Source organism: Hypomesus nipponensis, chromosome 10 (genome assembly GCF_054491055.1).
Source record: "Hypomesus nipponensis isolate SF chromosome 10, ASM5449105v1, whole genome shotgun sequence".
Lineage (NCBI taxonomy): Eukaryota > Metazoa > Chordata > Actinopteri > Osmeriformes > Osmeridae > Hypomesus > Hypomesus nipponensis.
The window spans coordinates 9,203,707-9,223,723 of NC_140370.1; the positions used below are offsets into that span (position 1 = coordinate 9,203,707).

Here is a 20,017-nt window from a genome sequence, read left to right on the forward strand (position 1 = left end):
CCTTTAGGCACAGCCTAAAAAACGAAGATATTAACATACAGCTTAATGTAATGTTCTTGCTTTTTCTTGTATGTGCACAAATATATTTGTTCTATTCTTTATATCATGTTTCTTTAGTTAACATATTGGCCAGATATCTGCTTGAAAATATCTTCAGGTCTAGTTAGTACCTCAATGAAACTGCATGAATATTGGTTTATTGACAGCAAAACACAGCATGGCCAACCAAATCAATTGGCAGAGGAATAGTTTAGTGAGGACATTTACAAAGCATCCATTCACTTTAGGATACTGATTCAGACTGAATCTGTTGGTGCAACTATTTCTCAGGAACAGTAGTAGGCATTAATGGACCTGCTTTTCTTTTTTAGTTTTCTAACATTTATTCAGCATTCAGCAGTGCTCCAACATGACGTTGATGTGGAATAATCCACATAGACCTAGTTAGGTCAGACTGCAACATGACATAACCACTAAGCAGCCACAAGTCTCTTGGGTCAATATCCCTAAAAGCACCCAGAAGAAAAATCCAGAACAGACCCTGCTCCAGTGTAAGATTAAGTTTCTCCTCACTGCCGTCTTTTAACATAAATAATACGGAATTACTATATACAACTATGTAAAGTCTAGTTGTTTATTGTCAACTACTCATTGCAATTCAAAACCTTCACAGTGGCAGTTTTGGAGGGAATAGGATGCAACTATATGTCACTAATACTTTTAACAACATTGGTTTCAGTAAGGTACACACACACACAAACACACACAAGCCTACATTAATGCAGATGCAGTGAGCACTTAAGAGAGCAGGGATGTTATAATTACCATGGGTCAAAGTAATGTGTTAAAGGCTTTGTAATGCTCTGGTAAACACAGAAGACACTAATAAAAGTATGATTTATTCAGATCATCTTTATAACATCTGCTAGAACTGTGGCATGGTAAGAATGTTGTTGCATGATATTTGTTACATTTAGAACCATTTTATTTAGCATTTTGGAAGTTAGTTTCAATCCAACAGAGACCAGGAGTGAATCATTAAAGTCATAAGAAAGCTCAGATGCACATCACAGAAAATCTGTTAATATATAAACAGCTGGATGCTTTGATACACTCTTCATCACACCTGGCAGGTAGTTCTCCGTACTCATGAAGATCAATAGCCCAGATGATGATCAATATCAGCAGGACGTCCAGCATTTTAATGATTAGATCTACAGTATAGTGGGATCAATCCTTAAACAACCTTTTAATGTTGATAGATGATATCAGGGAGTTTGAAAGAGATAATATGATCTTGAATAGGTCTTGGAAGTTAAAAAAACTGTCCAGTGATGATAGGAAATTTCCCATAGTGACAGTGAGCAACCTACACATTTTATGACCATTGACTCACCTGAACATTGGATAGCTACTGTATAAAGAGCTGTGTGTAAACTCCTATTGATGTAAGAACGTTATAGAGATACGTAGTGAACAATTGCTTTAAAAGACACTGTTGCTCACTTTTTCCACATATCAAAAATGCAGTCAAAATGCAGACAAGCGAGTCTGGTTCAAAGTTAGCTTTTCTTAAAAGGAACCTTTCGTGAGTTTGCATTGCAAAGTGAAGAAGTGTTTCTGCTGACTTCTGAAATACCCAGACACACCAATAACAGTTACAAGGCTAAAGTGAATGGAGAAAACAACCTCCACAGATATTTTGATTCTTTAACTCCGCTCAGCCAAGCACACTTTACCTTTGACCTTTTTCCCAACTCCCTTGCGTTCATCTCTTTCATCCTTATATCACTCTCTGTCAAGAGCACAGTGCTCCAAAACGGTAACATGTTATCTTCAACTTCATCTGAGAGGATTCAGACTAGTTACTTTGCAGAATTGTGAGCACTGTCTTCTTACCGTGCCAGAGCATCTACAGAAATATCTAGGGCTTAAAGTTTAGCTTGGAACATTGAAGATAGTGGATATATATGTCTCTCTCTCTCCTTGCTTCTCTCTTTCCCTCCCTCTCTCTCTTTCTCCATCTCTCTCACACCTTCCCCTTTTCTTGAGACTATTGCGTCTCTGAGTCTATTACCATGCCAGTTGTCCGACTGTGAAGCACTTTAGCATCGTTGCGATTTGGGAGACGCTGTTGTGGCTCAGACCTAAAAATAAACCAGCTGTGTGCTGAGCAAACAGTCAACCATCAGCCACGTAGAGTCCCGGCGGTGCTGAGCAGGGCTGATCTGGGACAGAGCTCATAGCTTTTTCCACAGTATCTAATTAAACCAAGAATTTGCAACGATACTTCACTATTACAATCATAGGGAAACGTCTTGGTCATGACACATATGGCTGCTACGTCAGGATAAGAGAATGCCATGACAAAGGGATGTGACTGCTGATTGTAGCCTTAGTAGCCTATTAGCAAGTCTAATACCTTATGTAATGGATAGGAAACTGTGGATATGAAACTGTTCTAACAGTGAACCAGTGTTACTTCTGTGAGTCTTCTTGGCACTGTAGGTCAAAATATGGTATTACCAGAGACACACAGTTATGGTGACCCCTTACTTTGTTCTTGTTATTAAAAGGCTGGAGGACATATGGGAGATCAGAATCTGGACAATACTTTGTTGTTTGCAAGGACACATAAAGATAGTGGAAGGCTAAAGAAGCATTTTCTGTGAAGAATTACAACAGGATGGAATGTATTTCTATGTGTTATTTTGAGGGGAATTAATAATTCACAGTTATGTAGGAATACTTACTCATCTCCTCAATGTCATGATCAGCATGCAACCAAAAGGCTGGGTAACATCGGCAGGAGACAGCCAGCCAAGGGCAACAGCAGGGTGCATAGGGACGCGCCTCTAGACACCACCTTTCGCAAGTGTCAGTTAGGCAGAAAAATGTGTTGACTGAAATATTTGACCCAAAGGTTTTATGTATTTATATCCTCCAGTAATCCGGCAGCACTCTTTCTAATTAATCTTGTATGAGAGCATCCCCACTGTGGTTATTTCTGCCTGAGTCGCTGGCTTTAACTACTGTACAGATGCCCTAGAGAAGATAGAAAGGACACACAACAGGATTATCAGAGGAGTTCTTTCCTCACTCTTGTTTCATTGAATGAACCAAAGATCATGAGAAGAGGTTTTGTTTAGGCTCTTCCATTTCTTTAATTTCTCTTCATTTCCACTACCTGTTCGTGTCAGCAGGTGCTGAAATAAGCAAGGTATGCAATTACTAAGAGGATATCCAGATGCTCTATAAGCCTGATCTATTGTATGGTTACATTGGTACAAAAGGAACTCCAGAAAGACTAGTGGTGGCTTTAAAGATCTTCAACTGGAATAAACAACCACCTGTGTAAATACATGCGTATAGGTTTACAGGAGCTCACTAGTTCAGAGTCCACATTTCCTCAGATTTGGATCAAAACAAAATGTAGTTACATTACATTTTTTATTACATTTTAAAGGTGATGTAGACTTTCTAACTATAGGATAATATATTTATTTCCGCAGAATAGGCCCGTAAAAGCATTTCTAGTCTGACTGTCCAATTAGTCCAATGGAGCAAAGAAGCGCTCACTCTTTCACAGCACTTAACCTGAGTTGCCCTTGTAGACACAGCTATTAGAAACTGAAACAATGTGTCAGATGTCAGATCTGTACGCCACGTTCTGCTATAAACTTCTAATCAGCAAAGAGAGGGTGAAAATTATCCATTTGGAAAAGAGAGAGAGAGGTGTCTGCCAGGTTGTTTTTTTACAGTTGTATCTATTTGGTGAAAATGCATACAGCTTCAGGGGATGTTAACTGGCTTGGGGGTCACTGGGGTCATTTAGTTTTGTTAGTGAGGTGTGGAATAGCTTTAGGGCTCCGAAAGGGTGCCATCTCATTATTATGGTGTTTCAAAGGGTTCAAACAAATAATTTCTGTAAAATATAAACTACCAACTTTCAGCTTTACAGTAAATGTATTTATTGGTTAGGGTACTGACATGTACAAGACCAACAGTGCGTGGTCATATACGAGATGTAATTAATTGCAAGGCTTTGAAGTACAAAAGGCAGTTGTGTTGCACTACAAACGAAAAAGTATTTAACTTTTATTGGGCTTTCACTGGGTTTTGTAACTGTCTATGAACTCTCTTGCTATAAATAAATACATCTGCTTTTGTGTAAGGGGTCTTGTCTTAGAAATATACTTTAAGTAAGTTGTCTTGTTGAAGTGTTAGTTGTGTAGTAAAGGCAAATGTGTGTTTCTGGTAGCCTGAAGTCATGATTATAGGTCCGGATTATGAACTGTTCCAAATTAAGCAAATAATTTATTTTCTTTACACAAAACTCCATTGATGTGCTCCTTCAAAGAGCATCTGCTTTGTATCAGGTAATTTGGCAGAATGCATGATGAACATCAATGCCTAGAGCCTTCAGGTTCTTTAAAGGATGATGACGTAGCATCCTTTCTGCTTTGATCAGGCTGACCACACAAAGTGATTGTGACATTATTATTGAGCTATCTGTCAAATCAAAACCATTCCAAAGAGGCCTAGAATATGTAAATACATGAAGCCCATTGGCTACGAGGTTCACAACCTCAGACCCAACCACCACAGCTAACCACCCACAACAACAGAACTATTTCTCAATGCATGAAGCCCTTCACTGTAAAATAATTTTTTGTATTGATATAATGCCTTCCACAAGATGTATGTGACTATGAGTATGTGGCCACTAACTAAAACTTTCTGTGTTTACATTTAGCATAGAGAAGTGCATGTCCTGCACCTCCCATTGATTCATAAGTAACCTCAATGACAAACTCTGGGATTATACTATATTTCTCTGTCCATTCAACAAAACGTTTTAAACATGAATTTTCCATTAAGTTGTTATTATTCTGTACTCTATGTTAAGTTAAAACCCTCTTTTGGTTTCACTGTTCTCTTTCACAAGAAAGGGCACCTTGACTTGGCAGAGTCATAAAGAGTTTGGGGGATTATTTAATGCCCTTTGAATCTTTTTAGGGGACGTGAACAGGATTTCTTTGAGAAGACGTCTTCTGAAATGACTATCTAAGGATGTTCAGTGAAGAGCAACGGAAAATAGGGGAGCAGAATTGAACTCACTGTTCCGAAAACTAGCCCGAGGCTTAACATAAAGAAGGGAAAGTCACAAAAATATCCTTTTGTAATTTTTGTAAATTTGAGCTGCAAAATATATGGGGATTTTGGTATTCTACTGAAACATTTTAAAATATAACTTCAACACTGTAAAACAATTCACTTTGAATGTATTAATGGAGGTATTCCAATTTAGTCCTTACTGGTGATGGCATTTTAAATAATGTACTCTGCACTGTATAACATGGAACAGGCTTCTCCAAACACAGCCTCTTGAGAAAATCCATCTCATCCCCAAGCCCTAAGTCTCTTGTGTTCGCTTAGACTCCAAGGTCAGATTTGCCCTATCCCTGAAATTCAGGATGCTCATTATAAATATACATTCATTCTTAAGTGTCCTAAGGGGAAATATCAAACCCAGCCCACACAAGGCAACTTGAATCTCCATTCAAAAAATCGAATCAATTTGAATCAAAAAATCAAATTGCATTTTTTTCACGCACTTTCTACTGAGACCGTCAAGTGTGGCTACATACTGTAGGTTGAGTGCTCCTTCTCAAAGGGCACATGAGCTGTACAATCCACTGGGAGTTGACCCTATTACTTTTTTCTACTAATTTCGACTCGTCAGTTCACTAAGTTTGTTCACTTTGAGTCACTTTTTGAGTCTTATGTGGCTTTTGACTGACCCATCATAGTGACCGTTTGTAGACAAATCAAGTCTACTGTAGCTTGTGGACATGACAAGTCATTTAGACGTGGCATGCCAGGAGGGAGACAGCAGATCACAGGAGGGGCCTACAACCATGTAGGCTTTATTCACATACTGTATGTGAACCATAGCAACAGGTCTAGTCTTCAATGTGGTAGGATAGCTGCAATACAGACGCAACCAGGACATGGCCCTAATCCTGTCTAGTTCTTTTCAAAACATCTAGAGAAATCCGTCATATGTTGTCTATTATGTTTTCTTCACGATCTGCACCGCACAATAGCGGTACACAAATTAAAGTTGAAACAAATCGTATCTTTACACAATATTTACCCGTTGTCCAAGTGTGTTAAGCCTAATGGATAATTCAGTGGATCCTACTGCAGCTTATGTCCTAATATGTTGATGCACGACCAGCTGACTTGGCCAGGGTTTAAAGCCTATTCTTAAGCTTGAAATAATAATCATATCTTCGCTTTAGAGTATGGGAGCTTGAGAGATGAGTCTCCCTCTAAACAAGAGATAGTATTTGCCAAACACTGTTGTGACGGAAAACTGCTTCTCTGCTTTTCTAGACAAATTATGCGAAATATTCCAATGAGACTGTTCATAGAATAAAAGGAAGTCCCAGGTGAATCCATTTATGTGACATTAAATGTGCAGATACAATAAAGTGATGGTGTAAATGTGCAGCATCTGTTTAGTTGTTATTCACACCCTTGGTCCTGTGAGTGTGACTACAACTATTAACTATTAACTACCAAACACAAATGCAGACACACACACACACACAGCTCATCTGCTGATCCAGGGATCAGTAGACAGACCCAGTCGATTAAGAGGTCAAAGGTTGCACAACCACTTTTGCATCACACAGCACCTTTCTGGCTAGTCTCCCTTCCCCCCCCCCCCCCCCCCCCCTCTATCTCCATCTGTCTAACAATACAGGGTGCAAAAATCCAAACTGTGGAAACACACAGAGGACATTGTATGTCAGGCAAACAGCAGTGATGTTAACAGTCCCGGTGTTCACTTCACCATGAAGAATGAAAGGTAAACATTTAGATTCATAACCACCTCTGGCGACTGTGTCATTCCTTTTTCCAGTTTCCGTGGCTGAAGTGCACTTACTCATTTGGAGGCCTAGGTTGCTGTGCACATTGATGTGCATTAAGACTGATCTCTATGTTTTCCATTACAAAGAATACATGTAGAACAAGTATGAGTTTATAATGTGGCAATACATCTGAATTAATACATTAATTCTAAGTTCATGCATTCAACCATAAATTGCTTCTTTTTTTTTCAAAAGAAGTGGTTGTTCTACAAGCACAGGTTTGAAACATGCTCATACTGTGTATGTTTGAAAGATTATTTGCGTCAACTTCTAGTAGATAGTATTGAGATTTACATTTGAGAGGTTGCCAATTATCATATGGGCTCGTTTTGTTTGAGATTGAGGAAGTGAGATTAGCATGATGTTTTTGTTCCTGAATCTGGTGATTGTAGTTTTTTCTCAGTTGTTGCAGTATTGTCTCCCAGTTTAAGAGGATGACAGCCCAGGGAGCAAATAACTCTTCTAGACTGACTCTGAGAGACTCCCTGTGCACTTAACTGCATGTAGCTGTAAATGGAGTCTCTCTGGTACTGTTTTACCATCATTCTCTGAAAAAAAAGACCACGACATAAACTCCAGGTTTTCACTTGTCATAACGTGCTGTATCTCTTCAGGCATGAGCAGGTATATCTTTTCTAATAGGACTTATACAATTGGACCCATTCAAATCCTTTTGAGGTGGCACCTTAAATTGGCTTTTAATTTACTAAAATGTTACAATGTTGAGGCATCAGAATTCTTAAGGCAATGCTTGGTCTATAAAATCCAGAATGGGAAAAATACCACATGTGCCGGAAGACTTGAAATATTTACGAGCGCTTGGCCCATTTTTTCTTCTCACATAGCTTATTCCTTAGATGACAAAACAGTAAACTTCAGGTTTCAAGTCATCAGCTCCCTTGGTCCTCACAGCTCAAACCATCAAAAGTACCTATATGCACTCAATGCATCAACCCTTGAAGGCCAGCCTTTGACAGTGATGTCAAATGGACTAGTAACACAGACAATTTATCTTCCTAGTATAAGAAAGTGAGGGCACGGCTTCCATGTTTACAAAATGTATTGGCAAGCACAGCAGTTATAGGAAGTTTAAGATTTTATCCATTTTGATTGCAGAATTGTATATACATTTTTTTATATTACCCATTCAAGTAATGTGCCGGACAACTTATGTGTGTAGTGACTTTGTGTCACCAAGAAGTTTTTTCTGTGTAGAATACTTTCACTAGCTCACGTTGGAAACCAAAGTCATTTTTATATCTGTCTGTTTCTAGCATTCCATCAAAGAGCAGTCGTTTTTTGTTTGCACTGTGCACTGTTTGGTTTGATCAATGTAAAAGACTCCAGGACTTCAGATGTTGTTTGTCCCTTTTTCAGTTTCTACATGTATCTACAGTATGTGTGTTTAATTTGTATGATCTTTTTAATTAAATGTGCTGATAGTGTAACAATTATTGACATATCTTTGTTAGTTACATGTATTAGCTTTCTATTCATACAGACTTAACAACTAGTTATTTGTGCAGTGAAGTGGTTGTCTTTATTTTCCATGTTGTGGTTTGTAGTTATAGCCCCTGTTTCTATTTCCAGCATATGTCTTGGAATCATTTAACATCCTGACAATGTCCTCACAGCAACCCAATGTACAGCCATTAATCCAGAGCTATCTTGACATGTATATATATAGACAGTAACTTTTGTGTTTTGCCTTTGATAACTGATCTGCATGGTTACATTTGATAGTTTTACTAAGATTTGGGAAAGCAAAACAAATCCCAAATTGGTACCCTAAACCCACTTTACCCCTTGATGGACAAATAATCTTCATTTGTTCCAGTCTCCAAAAATTACTGTAGATAATTATTTTCTAACCGAATTCTTTTTTTAGTCCAATTCAAAGACAAATAGCATAAATCACAGCTCAGGATCACTGAATGGTGAAAGTGTTCTCGGTCCACTGAGGGATGGACCCTTTTTCTAGAAAATGAACAGGATGCTGCTAGCCTGCTGCCCAGTCATGTACCTGCAAGTGTTAGTAGCATAGCCAATTCCTTAACTGCAGCGGATGGGATAGTTTCATTCATCCCCACTTCATTTTAGTAGAGACATTTTAAAGAGTTAGTGTAACCTATGTTTGTGTTTTTGGATCTATCAGTGGACGTGCAATAATTAAAAATAAACGAATCGCAATTACAAAAAGGCTCAGGAACACCTTCTGTGTTCTCCACGTGTAATATGCAACGGTTAAAAAGAGATGAAATAAGACTGAAATAAAATATTTAACTTACCTGTGAATGCCCCTGATACATAATGAAATTGGTAGGTGGTTAAAATGAACTCGACGAGGTCAGCTCCACGATCAACCCTTAAACGTTGACTTGACACTATCCGAAAAGGAGCTGTCCCTTGCCGTGGTCCTGCACACCGAGTTTACGCTCTGTTGTATCTGTATCCAGCTGCTATCCCATCGGAAACGAGGTCCCGTACAACAGTAGTCAAAGGCTAGGCGCTGTTCTAACCCTTCCCCTTTTTCTTGGACGCTTCTTAGACGTTATCTGTTTAGCCTGTAAATCGTTGTAGTTTATGTCGTGCTCTTCTCTCGAGGTCACGATAAACTGATTCTCCCCGTCCCATACCCCGAAGTCAGATCCCGAGTAGCTTCTCCGGCTCACGTGCCCCCTCGCATCGTGAGCGAGAACAGAGGCTCAATCAACGTGAGAGATGCTGATACCTCGAGATGCATCTTTCGGTGAGGAGGCGTAATTGAGAAGTAGGCTACAGAATGTTATTTATATTCACTAAAATAAATAAACTGCTCACATATGCTTAGAAACTTGGTTTTGTAGACGAATATTTCTTAAAAACCTGTAATATTTTTCTTTTAGCTGCAGGCAAGTTCTTAAAACCTATGCAAGTTCAAAATAAAGGTGATATCTAGTGCCGAAAGATAAAAATACAGAAAACAGATGAGCAGCCAAATAGGCTGTTCCATTTGGTCTTGTTGGCACCATGATATTTTAACTTGAGCCAACATCTAGTAGCCTGTACCACTATGGAGAGCCTGCAATGACGCCATCAATTTTTTCAAACAAGAACAGGGGAGTCTGATTAAGTTCATTGAGCTGAGAAATTGAGTTACTGCAGTCATCGTGTAATAATGATTAACACGATCTCATTGAAAGGAGGCAGTCTTTATCAGTCTTACTGTTGGCTATTCATGGTATGGCAAATATTTTAATTGAATATGGACATAATATAACCAAAACAATTACTAACTTCAATGATAGAAAATTGACCCATGTATTATTTTCTAAACAATCAGAACTTAGATTATTGTCCTTATCTGCCAACAGTCCCAACATCGGATAAATATTTATTCAGTCGTTTTTAAGGATAATATACATCACATTGAATCAGGCTACACTAGAATGCCAAACAAGTGCTCATTATATCCTCTTCACCATTTTTATTGCGTGCAGTTATTGTATGCCCAACATTGACACATGCTAAATGACATGAATAGACTGTCCTGATTCTGTTGACGGGATTCTGTCAAACATGTTACAGGACTGTTGTGATCCCCATGCTCAAACCCAGACCTTTAGATTATTACACATGTCTGTTGTGGAGTCAGGATTATAATTTAATTACTGAAATTTGATATTTTATTCACCATAGAGAGAAAGAGAGCTAATCTGTTACACAGATGGTGTAACCCAAAACTGAGCAAGCTCAAATTACCATAAATTGCATCTGTGTGCTGTTGACAGAGAGTAGGACTTTATTTAGCTTTTCTCCTGACCTTATCATAACCTTTGTTGCATCCAATACAGTCTGAAAAGATCTCATCTTATTGATTTTTCAAACGAGAAAAGAGACGCACAGAAAAAGGGCCAAACAAGTTCACTGTTAGTTCATCAGAATTAGATGGAGCTATTTGTGAGAAATGAAACAAACAAACAAAAACACACATGCGCATCTACAAACATACACACTGTTTCTATTCCTTATTCCTATTGTATGTATACTAACTAATACTAAGATACTAACTTTGGACAAAGGTAATAGGGCCAGGAGATGACTAAATAGCACAATGCTGTGTTTTTTCAGACTTAAGATCTGTAATAAAGAACACTGGCACTCTCCATCTAGAAGCCTATCAAGAAGCAGTCTATAAGTACATTGAATCCCACTGAACTAAGTCAGTCTGGAAGAGCCCTAGCTGTTGGGGGCTCAATGGGCTTGTAATTGTGATTGACTGGCCTGAAGACAGACAGCTAGGCTTTCTCAGACTTAATCAGTTCTTCAAAGCATGATGCTTTTCAGGTGCACACTATTTCCTTTCCATTTAATGAGCTTGGTGGGACTTCATCAAAGATAACATAATACCTGGTACATTATGCGGCATAATCCCTGAAATTGGGACATTGAAATGCTGCAAACTGTGAATGCTGGATGTTAGTCACCCTATATTCTGAACTGTAGAAAGACAGGATGGACAAGTCTGGTATGGATGCAAATAAAATGTTGTTGGAAATGCTTTGATTGGTTCTTTGTCTTTTTGAAAAATGTGTTATTTTGCATAGATCCAGTGGCCACTTGACAATCAAACAGAGGCTTCTGTCAGCTTTGATCATTTAAAACATCAATATTGAATTAAATTAGTTTTCAGATTCTTGTCAACAAGTTTTAGAGAACCCATTATGATGATTGATAGATAGGATGACTTACCAACATCTCCCCTTTCTCTCTGCCCCCCTCCAGCTCATTCACTTCCATTTTGTCAGTTACATAAATTTCTACCAAGGGCGTATGTTGTTGGCCCCTAAGGCGGCAACAACTGACTGGGAATCGATTAAGGATTGAATTCTGCTCCTTACTGGGGAGTAAGGATTAGAAATGACACATGCATTCCTTGTAAGCACAAAATTAGAGCTCTACACAGATATATTCAATGAGGTCTCTAAGGTCTAGAGTGCACCTGCGTGTGTATACACACCCATGCATGTGAGTGCGTGCATGTGCAAGTAATAAGTAACTTGCTGATGTTAAGTAATCACAGTTATATATTACGTAACATGCTGTTTTTATTCACCACAGACCGCAGCTTGACAAATTCTGAGAAGGAACTCAACTACCCTCATATTTTATCGCTGGTACTCCTTTTCCGTAGGGACAAACATTTTACACTAACCACCTCTCGTTTTTTGTTCTCTTTGTTATCTGTCAGCATAATTCATTTAATGACATTAGCATAATGTCATTTCAAAAAGAGCTTGATGCTACAAAGGTTATATATCATACATTTGTGGCCTTGCCATGCCTGAGTACCCACTAGCATAGACAGCAGGGGAGCCCCCAGTAAGTAAATGTTAAAGATACTGAAAGACACTAACACAGGGTGAAGTGGCATAGCACTAAGAGGAGCACCCACAGTAATAATTTACAATGATTCACTTACTCAGACCTGCGTGCACGCATGCCTGCCTTATTTTCGGCCTGTGCCTGTCAGTCAGTCAGTGTCTGTCTGTCTGTCTGTCTGTCTGTCTGTCTAACTGCCTGCCAGCCTGTGTGCGTGCTTGCCTGCCTGCACGTTTCATGCATGCAGGCCTTGTGTTTGTGTGAGTCTATGCAGTCAATTTAGATGCACTGCTTAGATGTGGTGAGAGCTGAATGGGGCACCTTGACACTGTTTCACTGATTACAAAAACATAATTACTAAAAACATGATCATAAAAAAATCAATTACTATATTTCCTACGTTATACATTTCACAGACAATTTCACAATGACAAGGACAAGAAAACATTCCAGTCTTTCCCCCCCACCTGGGGTTTGGTGGAGATCTATTTAATTAAATGTCCTCAAATCCTGACATGTTTCCAGCAAGCTTGGCTCTCTCTCTACGTCTGTCCCGCTAGTCTGGTGAGTTGAGTGCCAAATTTCAAGTCTGCCCAGCTCAGGCTGACAGCAGTGCTAGGAAGAGGAAGCTGTGGATCGAGGGGGACATATGCGTGGCTGTCAAACCTGCATGCCCTTCGGGTCAGAATGTGAAGCAGAAAAAAAAAGTGACATAAGATCAGATCAAATAAATACATTAATAAATGATATAAAAAGAAAAGCATAAAGGAACCCACTGTTTTAATGGTGTTGTTTTAACCAAATAACTATGCACAAAGTCTTATTCACCATGTGGAAACACACACATACTGTAGTTCTACAAAGTTACTTGGAGACATACTGTACATTTCAGCAGAGCCTGGGATAGATACTGGGTTCACTATGGGTTCACTAAGGATCAAAACTTTTCATTTAGGGGGTTTGCTCCAAAATCATTCACTGACAACAAACTGTGTTATACCTCAACCTTGAAGGACCCCAATTTGTCCCTGTCCTCAAGATATCCAGGAACAACAACAGATCAGCCAGCCTCTCAGTTCCAACAGTCCTTCATGAAAACATACTTTTCTCACCCAGAAGTGGTTTGTTTTTTCTCTTGCAGACTCATGCCTCTCATTCAAGAGCAAGGTGTTTCACTGGCTCAAAAATATTGGGTTGCCCGTTAAGCGCTAATCCTGTACAGGTGAATTTGTATTGCTTTCTACAGTCTGTCTGTTTGAAAAAAAATATTTTGGCATAGCTGTTTCTTGAAAAAAGGAAAAATGAACCCACATGTCCTTATGATTTTGCCATCTTCAATACGCACGTTAAAACTTTGTTCATAACCAAATATGCCTTGTTTCATGTATTTTTGACGATCAATTACCTCCAACCCCAAAACAACCTAGATCTACCATAATAGCTTGAAAGGCATGTCCACTACAGGACATCCTGTTTTCTGTAGCGTTAGAGTCATTTGAAGTTATAAAATATTGCATGCAGACCATACTGCTTAGTCAGCTCTCCAATCCAGGATTAAATCATCTTCCTGAATCAGAAAACAGTATGACAGAAGCTTATGCCATCTGGCAATGTTTGGCTACAATGATGTTGATGCAAGTTTAATGGGAATTATTTGCACACTTTCTCCATTTGCTGGTTTTCGAACGGATTTTGTCTGTCTTAACCAATATAAGACTTCAGTGAGTGAGTGGTGTAAACTCTGTCTTTAAGCTCCTTTGCATACTGGCCAGATGTTTGTGTGGACTCAATTCCACTCACACGATTGTTGGGTTGATTATGAAAAAAAAGCAAATGAGTATGGAATGTCTTGACCCATAATAACTGGGCAAGACAGGGCAACCTCTTTCAAGGCTGGATGCAGGTCGTATGTGTGTTGTTTTCAATCATTTAATCTCTAGTTTTGTCTGCACTTTCTCAGTCTTTCAAACTCAGACACTCACACACTCCTCTCTTTGTTATCCCATCTCTTGTTGGCCAGTGCTTGTCTCCAGCCAGGCATTCTGATTTAATTCAAGGAAACCAACCCTAATCTCTTGTCATTTTGCTGTCTGACAAAAATACACTGATTGAATATAGAATACGTTGATTGGATATACGTACATACATTTAGGCAATTGAATGACCTTTGTCTCTGTTCAAATAAAATCACAAATCCCTTGCACCTGTAGTCAGGAACTCTATTGCAAAAACCAAAAGACCTCTGGTATGTCAGCTACCTCTGATAAAACGTCTACCATGTGGATTTGATTGCCTGCAGATCTTTTCAGCGTAGTGGTCAAGTATATTTAACATTTAACACATTATTTTCTGATTCATCCTTTGCATTACATGGCTTGATCAAATCATTGTTTATTTTAATATATGTTGTTAGTTTAGGTTTTTCTGGTCCTAAATGGAAAATTCTCTAAGCCATGTTTCGAGGAAAAGGCTTTAACCAGATCGCTTCTCTTAATCTCTTGATGTAGTCAGATTGCAGAGCAATTAAATCACTATTCAATCAGCGTAGCTGGCACAGTTTTATGGGTAATGTAGGTAGTAATGGGAGTTTGCAATGTCTGGAACTGGCAACTTATGTAATATGTACATATCTTCTGTGATAAGCTTGTGTGAAAGTTAAAAGAAAGGCAGGTTGGGTTGTTTACATTCTGACATGCCAATCCCTCACAAGTATTTGAAGTGATGTTGAAGAATAAGGTTCCATTAACGTAGATGACAATCTGTCATGGTTGTCCTTCACTCCTCTCAGTCCTTTCTGTCACACAGTAGGTCATGTGTCAAATAAGCTCTTTCCGTGTTTAGTCACTGACAAATGTAAGTTGTTTATCTTAATGTAAGTTGTTTATCTTATGGCTGTTTATATTTTATTTTTTATTCCCCTGAGTATAAGCTAGACCCCCCTTAGTATTAGCTAGACTTTGCTCCTTTTGTATAGTTAGTCCACATGTTTAAGTTTCAATATTCTTATATGTTTAATGTATGCACCTCCCTGCCAAAGTAAATTCCTTGTTTGTGCAAACATTCATGGCGAATAAAATCCCTTTCTGATTCTGATTCTGATTAATGTTTGTAAGCAAATCTTGTGCAATGTTTGTAATAGAAGTGTTGTTATCCATCCTACTAGTAGCTTTTTTGAGTATGATAATAATCCACATTCCTGAAAGCATCATATGAAAACTCACAAAGTGATGAATAGGCTACATCTTGGAAAATATCCATGGTTTTCATGGCATGTGGTCGTTTTCTTAGGTGAATGCAAACAGGATATCAGTTTAATGCATAGTGATATGCTGCCATCTCCTGGTGAAGAGAAAATAATCACCATGATTATTCTCTAAAGTCACAGAAGTTTTTCATTATTTAACAGGGCTCTCAAATTTTCTAAAAAATGTTTGCGTGAGATTACCCTGGGATTACCCATTATGTTTCTGATTGTTTTCTGACACTATCAAATCGGCAGAAATCTTCCCTCTGTATGCCTGCGCCTCTTCTATTAATTTTATATAGCGGGACAATGGGCCTATCCCTTATTTGTCAGCGTGAGAAATTGTTAAAATGCATGAGAAATACAAGGTGTTGCGTGAGACCGTGAGAAATGGTTGAAAGGTGTGAGTCTCACCGCGAATGCCTGATACTTGAGAGCCCAAGAGCAATACGTGTTCTAAAATAGTACATAAGTTCAATCAAAATGGTATTTATGTATGGTGGGGCTTATTTGCCACCGGGTATGAGTCCACGAATTGGCTTATTTTACATTTCACTGTATCAAAATGTAATGTATTTTTATGTGATAAATCAGCATCATAATGAGTAAAAAATATGACTTATAATATATATAAATATATTTTGACATGGAACTGCATAATATGGTCACGAATTATAAAATATTATACATCTGTACATTCACACAAAATATGATGCATTATTTGACCTGATACGTAATGTATAAAAATGAGACAAACCCTAGATATCCCAACATGCTCCTCTCAAAAGTTCTTCTTAACCTATTACACTAATTGTCTCATACATTTATGGGGGTACAAGTTATAGATGTTTTGAAATCCACTGTCAATTGGCATGGCATAAAACGAGTCTACTGTATGTCGTAAGTAGACAGTTAAGGGTCCACGCATCAGCTAACGTTTGCCAAAGCAGTCAGTAGTAGGCTAACAGGCACTTATTAGTTATTACTCAGTATATGATTGGGTCCAAAACCAAGGTAGAAACTCGCTTAGCTTACAGGCCCACAAATACCACAAATTTGTATTACATAATGTACACCAATTTCCCCCAGAACAGTATTTAGTCTTACAGCTTGATATAATCAACGACAATCACTTACAGGCCTCTCACAACTGTCATCCTTGTTTTCTCCCCAGACCTGCAGATGGTGAACATCGCTCTGCGTGTGCTGTCCCGGCCTCTGGCCTCCAACCTGCCCTCCATGTACCAGCAGCTGGGGAAGGACTACGATGAGAGGGTGCTGCCCTCCATCGTCAGCGAGGTGCTGAAGAGTGTGGTGGCCAAGTTCAACGCCTCACAGCTCATCACCCAGAGAGCCTAGGTACAGCAGTACTACGAAGGGAACTCCAGGCGTGTGGTCTAGTATGGGGAACCGTGCCATCAACATGGGTTTTCAGTCAGAAGTGCCATTTTTATCTCTTCGATCAAGCCAGTTAAATAGCTGTTTACACAGGGGCACTGGGAGGCTGCATGATGTCACTCCCATCTACACCATGGTGAATACCAAAGAATACCATGGTGCTTGTAGACACAGTTACTGATGGCGAGTTATGTATTATGGTACAGGTGTCTCTGCTCATCAGGCGAGAGGTCTATGAGCGGGCAAAGGACTTCAATATCATCCTTGATGACGTGGCCATCACCGAGCTGAGCTTCAGCAGGGGGCATACTGCTGCGGTAGAGGCCAAGCAAGTTGGTGAGCTCTTCCACGCACACACGTTACTCACCCTAACTACACCTCTGTCACTGCCACTAACATGTTAGTACACACTGGGTCAGTGGCCTCAAAGACCCCAACCACTTCAAACCACATGTGGGGAGGTGATGTTTTGCAGGGATTCCAAATCCTGGTCCTCAGGGACCCCCTGTCCTGCATGTTTTAGATGTTTCCCTGCTCCAACACACCTGATTCAAATGAATGAATCAGGTGTGTTGGAGCAGGGAAACATCTAGAAAATGCAGGACAGGGGGGAGGGGGTCCCTGAGGACCAGGGTTGGGAACCACTGATGTTTTGTGTGTGTTACGACCTGCACTGTGGTGTCCTTGCACCTCCAGCCCAGCAGGAGGCGCAGAGGGCCCAGTTCTACTTGGAGAAAGCCAAGCAGGACCAGAGACAGAAGATCATCCAAGCTGAGGGAGAAGCTCAGGCTGCCAAAATGGTGAGCTCCCTCATCTCTCCTCACCAGCCTCTGTGATGGGAGTCGGAGTTCTTGCACTGGCCTGGGCTCTGTTCAGCTCGATCTGAAGTCAACCAATATGTTTAGCTTTGACAGTGTAAATGGACTTCAGTTTTAGTTCTCAATTTTAGACAATTAGGACCTTTCTTAATTTAAATTAGCATTAAAGGACATGCAAAAGTCACTTACGAAAACAACAAAAGTTATGATTCCATTCTGTGTGAACTGTGGCTATTTGTATCAATTTGTCCTAAAACAATAAACCTAAATCCTTGTCTGAATGCTTTATCTAAATCTTTGTAATTATGAAAATCATTTCTTACAGTATGAATAGCCATCTCTGGCAAGATCAAGAAAATAGGAAAATTGGCAAGCATTCATTGACACAGTGTTCTCAAAAAGCAGTCAGTCTCCATCTGTTATTTACTCAGCAGAATCTGAGCTGGTCAGTGTTCAGTATGACCACTATAAGGCATCACTGTCACAGAACCTCACTCTCACATCATTAAAAAACCTGTACTGGGTTATTTTTGTCTTTATGCTCAGTAGAAGATTATATGAATGGGAAAATACTGCCTTAACTTTTGCACAACTGAGGAACTTGACTTGAATGTAGACGGTGGGAGGCTCGCAATTGAAATCCAAAGACTTGTCGAACCTGCAAGGAATCTAGAGGTTGTATTATGTATTTTTCTACTTGTTTCTATGTTTCTTTGTCTGGCAGTTGGGAGAGGCAGTGACAAAGAACCCTGGTTACCTGAAACTCCGGAAAATCAGGGCCCAGAACATAGTAAAGACGGTATGACCATTGACTATAGCTGGAGAAAATCAGCAATAATACTGTTTAACTACATGGTACATTATGCACATTTCTATGGAATGTACTCTACAGGAAAAAAACAATAGTTGATATGGCTAAGGCTTTATCTTATTGACAGATGATTGCATAAAACGTATTGTGTTGACGCATGACTTGTAAGATTGGTGTGTTTAAAAATAATTCTGCATTTTAAGCCGAAATGTATTTACATACAACAACAGGCTACTATTATCACCTGTAATATAGATCAGTTACCAATAGCACTTGTTTGAAAGTGTCCTTACCATTCTTATCATTCTTATCGTTGTAGCCATAGTTTCTAGCATTTATATAATTTTCTCTCTTCGCAATCTCAGTTTTAATGGTTTTAATCATATGAACCAGTTTATATTGGGTATTTCTGTTTGATCACTGGGTGGCGACATCACAGAATAAGGTGTACCTTAGTGCAAACAGCCTGTTTTTGAACCTCCAAGATAACTTGAGCTTCAACAAGTAAGTTCAAAGACTTATTTGCTTTAATATTCCAGCATTTAACGGATATACTTTATAGAATGCACTCATCATTATGTTTAGGGTATAATATAATCCTTATCTTTCACAAACATGATCATAGATGCAAAACTGAACTTTGACAACCACCCGTGTTGGTACACAAAGATCATTCTAAAACGCACTCTTTCTCTTTCAGTTTGACGTTGCAGAAGTCAAATATAGCGTCTCTAAAGAGTGTATGCATTCCTCATGTTACGTTTGAACCATCTCTGTAGATCACGTTTCACTCCTTCACTTCAGCGGTGTTGAACACAGGTCCTCGGGGAGACCCATATTTACAGGTTGTCAGCCCAGATGTTGTTAGTGAATAAGGCCCAATTTGTGTTGTTAAGGACTGATTTCTGGGATCATGTTACAAAAGTCAGCCTGGTTTACATCAATCATAATTGCCAGGTTTTTATAGATGAACTGAACTAATTTCCTTATTACAGTGCCTCAATCTGGTTGGGTTTAAGCAAGGCACCAAAATGGCAGTAAATCAAGTGATTTCTCTCCATCAGTGTTGTCACTACACGCCTGCATTGAATGAATTAGGTAATCTCTGAGAACAACCTATTTGGGTCTACTTTGTCCTATGAACAAAGAAAATTGACATAATCTATATTTAGCTATATTTGTGCTTTTGTAACAGGTGACATTTTGTCACACAGTTACTGTGTTTCAAGCTTCTAACATGTCTCAATCTCAAGTTAACAAAGGCCCTTCCAATTCCAATTCCTATGTGTTACTTTACTACATTACTAAGGGGAAAACATTTGCTTGGATTTCTTTATACACAATATTTACCTAAACATAAACTGTTGTGTGTCTATTATATATATTTAAGTGTCTTTCGTGTATGTGATTGTTTTTGTTTTTTTGTGTTTATTTATATTTT

The 20,017-nt window shown here is 39.0% G+C and overlaps 1 protein-coding gene across 1 annotated transcript; it reads left to right on the forward strand.

Moving 5' to 3' along the window:
* The first annotated feature begins 16,617 nt into the window (after positions 1-16,617).
* Positions 16,618-19,084, forward strand: phb2a (prohibitin 2a). Its single transcript, XM_084707580.1, is given in 6 exon segments — positions 16,618-16,642; positions 16,724-16,908; positions 17,154-17,283; positions 17,644-17,747; positions 18,490-18,564; positions 19,001-19,084. Coding segments are annotated over 6 exon segments (603 nt in total).
* Positions 19,085-20,017: the final 933 nt, after the last annotated feature.